This window comes from Myotis brandtii, unplaced genomic scaffold, assembly GCF_000412655.1.
Source record: "Myotis brandtii unplaced genomic scaffold, ASM41265v1 scaffold1020, whole genome shotgun sequence".
Taxonomy (NCBI): Eukaryota; Metazoa; Chordata; class Mammalia; order Chiroptera; family Vespertilionidae; genus Myotis; species Myotis brandtii.
Window position 1 is genome coordinate 683,025 of NW_005353406.1, and position 7,663 is coordinate 690,687.

At 64.8% G+C, this 7,663-nt stretch overlaps 2 protein-coding genes across 4 annotated transcripts in view; one reads left to right on the plus strand and one right to left on the minus strand.

Moving 5' to 3' along the window:
• Positions 1-3,798, plus strand: part of PPP1R13B (protein phosphatase 1, regulatory subunit 13B) — a 59,379-nt gene extending 55,581 nt beyond the window's left edge. The window contains exons 12-16 of the mRNA XM_005853266.2: positions 294-445; positions 516-649; positions 1,310-1,476; positions 2,077-2,276; positions 2,640-3,798. Of these exons, the coding sequence (XP_005853328.1) occupies positions 294-445; positions 516-649; positions 1,310-1,476; positions 2,077-2,276; positions 2,640-2,681 (695 nt within the window). The 3' untranslated portion in view covers positions 2,682-3,798. The remainder of the gene's footprint in view (positions 1-293; positions 446-515; positions 650-1,309; positions 1,477-2,076; positions 2,277-2,639) is intronic.
• An 82-nt stretch (positions 3,799-3,880) lies between these two features.
• ZFYVE21 (zinc finger, FYVE domain containing 21) lies at positions 3,881-7,615 on the minus strand. 3 transcript variants are annotated; one of them, XM_005853263.2, is made up of 5 exons: positions 6,795-7,615; positions 6,630-6,721; positions 5,886-5,987; positions 4,535-4,677; positions 3,881-4,414 (listed from the first exon to the last, which is right to left on the minus strand). In XM_005853263.2, exons 1-5 carry the CDS (start codon positions 6,821-6,823, stop codon positions 4,379-4,381), a joined length of 402 nt encoding a protein of 133 aa, XP_005853325.1. In that variant the 5' UTR covers positions 6,824-7,615; the 3' UTR covers positions 3,881-4,378. The 3 variants fall into 3 exon arrangements, with proteins under 3 accessions (XP_005853325.1, XP_005853326.1, XP_005853327.1); XM_005853264.2 differs by having other exon boundaries at positions 5,886-5,939; positions 6,795-7,610; XM_005853265.2 differs by lacking the exon at positions 5,886-5,987 and having other exon boundaries at positions 6,795-7,607.
• Between the last annotated feature and the right edge of the window lie 48 nt (positions 7,616-7,663).

Here is a 7,663-nt window from a genome sequence, read left to right on the forward strand (position 1 = left end):
CCCCTGTGCTGAGGAGGAGCCAGCGCTGTGCTGGGCGCGCTGGGCGTGGCAGACGGGTCCCGGCCCATAGGGAGTCAGGCCCAGGGCAGGGCTCCACGGGCTCGTATTGGAGGCCCAGCCGGGAGGCCCAGGAGGCCCGAGGAGGGAAGCTGCCCCTGGGACCTGGAGGGAGGCCGAGCTGAGGGAGCGAGCGGCTGGGAGTCCCTCAGCTGGTGGGAAGGAGCTGCCGCTCCGGAGGGAGCAGTGAAGCTGGGTGTCACCCCCTGGCTCGTGGGGTCCCCTTTAAATCCAAGCTTCCTCTTCACAGAGCAAGCGGACCAACCTGAAGAAACCCAACTCCGAGCGCACGGGCCGCGGGCTGCGCGTCCGCTTCAACCCCCTGGCGCTGCTCCTGGACGCGTCCCTGGAGGGAGAGTTCGACCTGGTGCAGAGGATCATCTACGAGGTGAGCCGAGCGGAGCCCCTGCCTGGGCGCCCCACACGCGCAGGCGTGGCTCACACACCCTGTGTCCCAGGTGGAAGACCCCAGCAAGCCCAACGACGAAGGGATCACCCCGCTGCACAACGCCGTCTGCGCCGGCCACCACCACATCGTGCGGTTCCTACTGGACTTCGGTGTCAACGTGAACGCCGCCGACAGCGATGGCTGGTGAGCCCCCCCACGGGGCAGAGGGGCCGAGGGTCTGGAGCACAGGGAGTGAAGGGTGAGGGACAGGGCGCCCACTCGTCCTGGGCTGCTCAGCACCCCCCGCTTTGCTTTCTGGAGGATGTTGTAAAAGGCACAGCCGTGCTTCCCTTTTCTTAAATGTGTTTATGGATTTTTTTAAAGAGAGAGGAAGGGAGGGGAGAGAGAGAGAACCATCAGTGAGAGAAACATTAATCAGCTGCCTCCTGCATGACCCCTACTGGGAATCGAACCCGTGACCTCTCTGCACAGGATGAAGCCCAACCAGCTGAGCCACACGGGCCGGGCTGTGGCTCAGTCTGTCCACCTGGTCATTAACGCACAGCCCGGCCACGTTTTCAGCAGTCAGGACTCTTGTCTGTTTAGTGGCTGGGTCGTGGCTGCGGGGCCCGGTGCTGCCGTGGAGGCCCGGCCTCCCGGGGTCGCTGTCAGCCTCAGGCAGCTGCCTGCACCTGTCTCGGGTGTCCCTCAGCCGCGCCCTCCAGGCGTGTGTGTGAGGCCCAGGACAGGTGGTAGTGGACACCACACCACTGCAGACAGCACGGGAGGTGCGGGCACTGAGGCTCCGCAGCCCAGGGCCTGCCACTCCAGGGGCCACACACGCCTTCACCTCCCGCCCTGCAGGACGCCGCTGCACTGCGCCGCCTCCTGCAACAGCGTGCACCTCTGCAAACAGCTGGTGGAGAGCGGTGCCGCCATTTTTGCCTCGACCATCAGTGACATTGAAACTGCTGCGGACAAGTGCGAGGAGATGGAGGAGGGCTACATCCAGTGCTCCCAGTTTCTGTATGGTACGCAGGCGTCCTCTCGGCCTGCAGGGGGCGTGCGCTGGGCCGGCCGACCGGGCCCTAACTGCAGGGGCAGCCAGTTAGTTCAGAGGGAAGCCCCTGTCCCTTCGCTCCCTCCTGAGACGTGTCTGAAAGTCCGAGTCGGCAGGAGGGTGCTGTGCAGCTGGCTAAACACAAGCTGCCGGTACCGAGGAGGCGGCCAGCCCGGGAGGCCCATGGCGGGACAGTGACCGTGGGCGGGGAGGAGGGAGGCACTCAGGTCGCCAGCCTGCAGGGCTTTCCTGGGCGTGGGCCGGCCCCTCACTGCCACGTGTGAGTGCCGGCTGCCCTCCAAGCAGTCACCCCACTCTTTGGTCCCCGACTTTGTGCTAGATGTGAGGTGTACGTTTCTCCCCAAGAAATGTCTCTGGACTCAGAACCTCAAGCGGCAGTGCCTACCTGCTGGGGTGTGGCCATGGGCAGCAGCTGGGCCTGGCTTCCGACCCACAGCCTGGCCTCGGCCTCGCTGGGCCGCCCAAGAGCAGCAGAGCGTCCGGCCTGGCCCCGCAGCGGGGCTCTCGCTGCCCATCCTCTGAGGCCTGACCGCTTGCCGTCCTGCCACAGGGGTGCAGGAGAAGCTGGGCGTGATGAACAAGGGCGTGGTGTACGCGCTGTGGAGCTACGAGGCCCAGAACAGCGACGAGCTGTCCTTCCGAGAAGGCGACGCCATCACCATCCTGAGGCGCAAGGATGAGCACGAGACCCAGTGGTGGTGGGCTCGCCTGGGCGACCGGGAGGGCTACGTGCCCAGAAACCTGCTGGGGGTGAGTGCCCGGAATCCGCTGTCCAGCGTGGCCTGTCCTGCTGGGGCCCGCGGGCAGGCACTGCCCTCCTCACGCTCAGTGCTCTGCAGGCGGGCGTTTGCGGTCGGCCCTGCGGGGGGCCCAGCCCAGCTGCTCAGTGCCTTTTTCTCGTGGGAACTCCCTCGGGCGCCCCATCTCACGCCAGTCAGAACTCTGCAGCCCAGAAACTTGCTCACTGGGGAGGGGGGAGAGGGAGAGCCTGCAGGTCGCTGTGAGAGAGGGGGCTCGGACCGGGTGGAGGTGGGCTGGGTGCGGGTGCTCTGGGTGTCGGGCAGGGCCTCCTGGGCGGCTGACGGGAGCTGGACCTGGACGCTGTCCTTCCAGCTGTGTCCTCGGATCCAGCCCCGGCAGCGAACGCTGGCCTGAGCCCCCGCCAAGGAGCCGCTGAGGTCGCCTGCGTCCCTGCGCGGAAGCTGAAGTCTATGGTGCTCACGCAGCAGAAGCCCACAATGTGAACCGCAGGCTCGGGAGGCCTCCTCCAGCCGCCTCCAGAGGACTGAGCTTTGCCAATGACTGTCAACCCAAATAAATGCCCAGCTTTCTACGCCTGTGCCAATAGAAGCCCGAGAGTGAACCCCCGGATGGTTGCCAGTGGAGACCAGTGGCCTGACTGGCCCCAAGGCCACCCTCATGCTCCATGTCCCTCACCAGCAGTGAGCGCGCCCACTGCCGTGCGTGCTCCCCCGAGCCCTGCCCGCCTGCCGCTGGGCACCTCAGCACCAGGTCCTTCCCTTCATGACCATAGGAGCCTGCAGGGAAACCCGTGCAGTGGCCCTGACACGGGGCTCCACTTCCTGTTCCGGCCCGTGGTGCGGGGCTGGACTTCAGGCCCCAGGCAGGGACCTCAAGACCAAGGGACCATGGCCAGGAGCCTGTCAGCACTGACCTCCTCGCTTCCTTCTCTGCAGCCCCTCGCTGCCCAGGTGTGGTTCTTACCCCCCTCAGCCCCTCGGTTTTCATTCACGGGAACCAGAAACAAGAGAAATGCCATTGGCTCTGTGCCTGGTTGGGGCTTGGTGGGCCCTGAGTGTAGGCAGACCCTGCCCCCCACCGGCCAGGAACCTGAGGTCGGTCACTCGGGTGGCATGGTCGTCAGGAGGGGCAGCTGTGGGCATGAGGGTGGGCCTCCCCGTTGGGCCAGCCGTGATGTGGTGACCTTGGCAGGCCCTTCACCGAAGGCAGCTGAACGCACAGGCTTTTATACCAAAAGTATTTTTGACTAGACATTCGCAACTACGAGGATGATGCTGGAGATGTCGAGAAGTCTTTCTCATTAAATTCCAGGCCCGTAGGCTTTATTTTCCATGGACGAGTCTGTGTATAATTCTGTATAGACGTGTGTATAGACCGTTGCTGTACTGGTCCCCTTTAAGCATTGAGTGTACACAGTGCTGATGGAGCGTGAAGACCCCGGGGCAGCCTCTGCCGGGGCCCCCTCCACCCGATGCCGTGTAACGTGCGCAATAAACACTGTTTCCCCGTGGCTGCGAGTCTGTGTCCTGAGTGATCGGAGCCGCCACAGGGACGCGCAGTGGTCCCGACAGTGAGGCAAGGCCTGGCCCATATTCTTAAAATAGGGTTTAATCAAGCTTCATATACAAATTGTTGTACAATTGTTCTAATAAAGTGAAACAGTGAGTGAAAAGTACAAAATACACAGCTGGCTCCTCCCCTGTAGTGAAGTATGAAAGGCTTGCATAGCCCGCGTTAGTGCCCTAGTGCCATTAGTGCCATCTGCCGCCCGGCTCCCGCAGGCCCGGATCACCCGTGAGACAATTCACGAAGACGAGGGTCCAGAACCTCCTGGTAAGCCTGGACTCGTACAAACATGGCAAAGGTTATGCTACAAACAGTTCAGCGGTTGTGTAGCTGGGTCTCCACCCACTTAGGCATCACCAGGAAAACGCAGGCTCTCGAGCCGGAGCGGTTGGAGCGTTAGTGAACGTGCACGTGTCGCACGAGGTAAGCGCACACGACTGTTCCTCCAGAGCCTCGCGCTGCCTTCCCACCGCGCTTGGGGTCGGGCGAGGCAGCGAGCAGGCTCCGCGCTCCAGCCCGTGCAGTTACTGGTCCCGAGATTCGTGGAGGAGCTTGGCGGCCTGCATGGCAACAGAAACAGAACTGTGCTGGTCCTGCCCGGCTGGAGCTGGGGGGCAGCCTCGCCCTGGGGAAGCTGGGCCCCTCCTGCCTGCCCCTGTGCCAACCACCACGGCCCGTACCTTGTGCATGGCTGCCAGCCACGCCGTCGCCTGCTTCCTGCTGCCGTGTGCATCCTCCCCTGCAGTCAGCTTCAGCTGGGCCACGACCTCCGCCCCTGGGGCCGAGTACTGCAGGGACATGCCCGTGGCCCGCGCAGCGCCCCCTGGGGGAGGGAGGCAGCAGGCTCAGACGCCACTCCCTACCCTGGTGCAGGTCTAGGAGGTGGCAGGGGCCTGTGCTCAGCTGTCACCCCTGCCTGCACCAGGGCAGAGGCCAGGCGGTCAGTGCTGCCCACCTGAGGACCAGGGTCACGGCCGGGGGAGCTGTGCAGGGCTTAGCACCAGGGAGGCACCAGCCCAGGGCCCATCTACCGATACTCGAGCTCCCGCCGCGATGCCACGCGGGGGACGGGGCGCGGAGATGGTGCCCATCTCTGTGGGGCCAGCTGCTCCCCGGGATGACTCCTGCCAAAACCTCCCAGGACCAGCCACTCGGGATGAGGGGCCCTTCAGTGCCCGGCAGCGAGGACGGCTATGTGGACAGCAGGCCCCTGGTGAGTCACCTACACTTTACCTGGCGGCTGCAGGAGGCCACCCCATTGGGCAGTGCTCTCCTCTGGGAGCCCCTCCCTGCCTCCAGCCCTCTCTGCGCCAGGCCGGTGGGGGGAGCCCCGGTTGAGAGGCCCGAAGGCCTCCTATGACCTGTCAGGAGCTCACGCCTGCGCTCCTGTCTGTCAGTCTGGTGGCTCCACCCACCTCCTGACTGTAAGGAGTGTCACTGGCACAGCCAGGGACATGGGCCATCTCCTCTGGCTACTTTGCAACAGTCCCTCGGGCTGACAAACCTGAATAGTTACTACCCTGGCCTCAGGCTCCAAGGAGGTGGCAGAGGCCCCCTGGGCTGACCTGACCCAGCTTCTCCAGACCCTGCCCTTTGCCCCAGGGTGGATCTGACTGCCCACTGGCAAGACAGCCTGTGAATAGGTGGTGACACTGCCCGCTCTGCCCCATCGGGACAGGCAAGCCCGGGGGCCGCAAGGAGGCCCTTGGAGGAGCACAGTGCGCCCGCTGTGACGGTCAGGAAGGTGCCGGAAGGGCCACCCATGCCCTGCTCCCCGACACCCTGCACCCCACCTGCTCAGGGACAGCAGTTCCAACAAGAGGTTGGGAAACAGGGGTGACACTCCCCTGGGGTGAGGAAAACAGCAAATCCCTGTCTTCCCCAGGACATTCCCATTGGTGCTTAGATGCCAACCCTCTTTCAAACTGGCCAAAAGGAGTGAATGAGCATTTCTCAGAGGCCCTGTGCGACCCCCCACCTCCCGCAGCAGAGGCGGGGCACGGCCCACGGCATGCTGGGAGCGAGGCTGACCTTCGGAGGCGGGCGGACTCCCCAGGAGGCTGGTGTAAGTGTGCGTGTCTTTGTCTAGGCAGGAAGGTGGGCAGGCAGGAGAGAAGAGCAGCCAAGAGCCATCAGAAAACAGAAAGCAAGATGGATTAAGTCGGTGGGTTCCAGGGAGAGACAGCCCCGGGGCCCAGAAGTTCAGTGGGAAAGATCCCGGCGGCCTGGACCTTGGGAAGTTCGCGCAGGAAAGCGGAGGCCTGGTGCTCGCAGACACACTCCAGCCCCTGGGATCTGGGTGCTGCCAGCCGCCCGTGGCCTGCAGCCTTGGCCGGAGCGCTATGGGGGAGCTCCTGAGTAAACACGCTCAGGCGCCCCTCCTCCTGCCCACACTACCCCCCCCCCCCATTCGCCTGGCGAGTTCCCAGAGCCACGAAGCAGCACCAGTCCACAGAGAGGGCAGGCACCTCCAGGACCTGCCCAGAGGGAGCCCCGACCTCGGTGCCGCTGCGTCCCTGCTGCCCGGCTGGCCCCGGCCTCCGTTCCATGAGGGGCAGGCGCATGTACCTCCAGCGGGGAAGCCTTCCGTGATGTACACACTACACCCCCCCCCCATTCGCCTGGCGAGTTCCCAGAGCCACGAAGCAGCACCAGTCCACAGAGAGGGCAGGCACCTCCAGGACCTGCCCAGAGGGAGCCCCGACCTCGGTGCCGCTGCGTCCCTGCCGCCCGGCTGGCCCCGGCCTCCGTTCCATGAGGGGCAGGCGCATGTACCTCCAGCGGGGAAGCCTTCCGTGAGGACCTGCACGGCCAAGATGTGTGTGACCTCGATCTCGCGGTGGCTGGCCCCGTCCAGCAGCAGGTACCTGTCAAACGGAGGGCGTCCCGGTCACCGGGGCTCGCGGGCAGCTGCCAGTGCCCGAGGGCTCTGCCTCTTACCTCTGGTTGCTGGAAAGACGACAAACCATCGTTTCTGATTTCTCGGAGTTTCCAAAACTTACGAGGAAGGTGGCTCCTTGAGGCACAAAAACAAGCGTAAGTAGGCAGCTCCGAGTCGCCCTGTCAGCCCGACCTCCTCCCTGGCCTCAGGCCCCAAGGAGGCAGCAGAGGGACCTGGGCTGACCCCGGCTTCTCCAGACCCCGCCCTTTGCCCCAGGGCGGATCTGACTGCCCTGCCCCAGACAGCCAGGGGACAGGTGGTTACGCTGCCCAACTCTGCCTCGTGGGGCAGGAGAGCCTGGAGGCTGCAGGAGGCCCCTGGAAGGGCACAGTGCGCCCGCTGTGGGCACAGACAAGAGGAGAAGGAGCAAGACAAGCGGGCGCTGCTGGAGCCCTCGCTGGGCAGGATGGTGCTGGCTCTACGTTAGGCTCCGCTGGCCGTGGAAGCGCCAATCACCACGTCCTTCACAGAAGGCCCAGCCCAGGGCCCTGGCCTCCACACACTGCAGGAGCCACCAGGCCAGGGCCGCAGGGCCTGCCGGAGAGCTGGCCAGGGCGAGAACCAGGTGCAGTGGGGTGGAGGGGTGTGGGGAGGCAGACCCTTAGTCCTCCTGCGTCACCACCCCCCGGAAATGGCCAGGCGAAGGTCCCGCAGGCTGCTGGCCCTGTGGTCTGGGGGTCCAGTCCTGACACCCGTGTAAGAACGGCGCTGCCCGGGTGCGTGGCCCCACACGAGAGCATACCAGCTAGTGGCCCAAGCCCCCAAAGGGAGACAGCGGTTCAGGCAAGTCTGCAACTACAGGACAGCCAGCTCCCACCCGCCTCTGCAGCGATCCTGGGGATCGCCCCGCCCCCTTCAGGCACTGCCC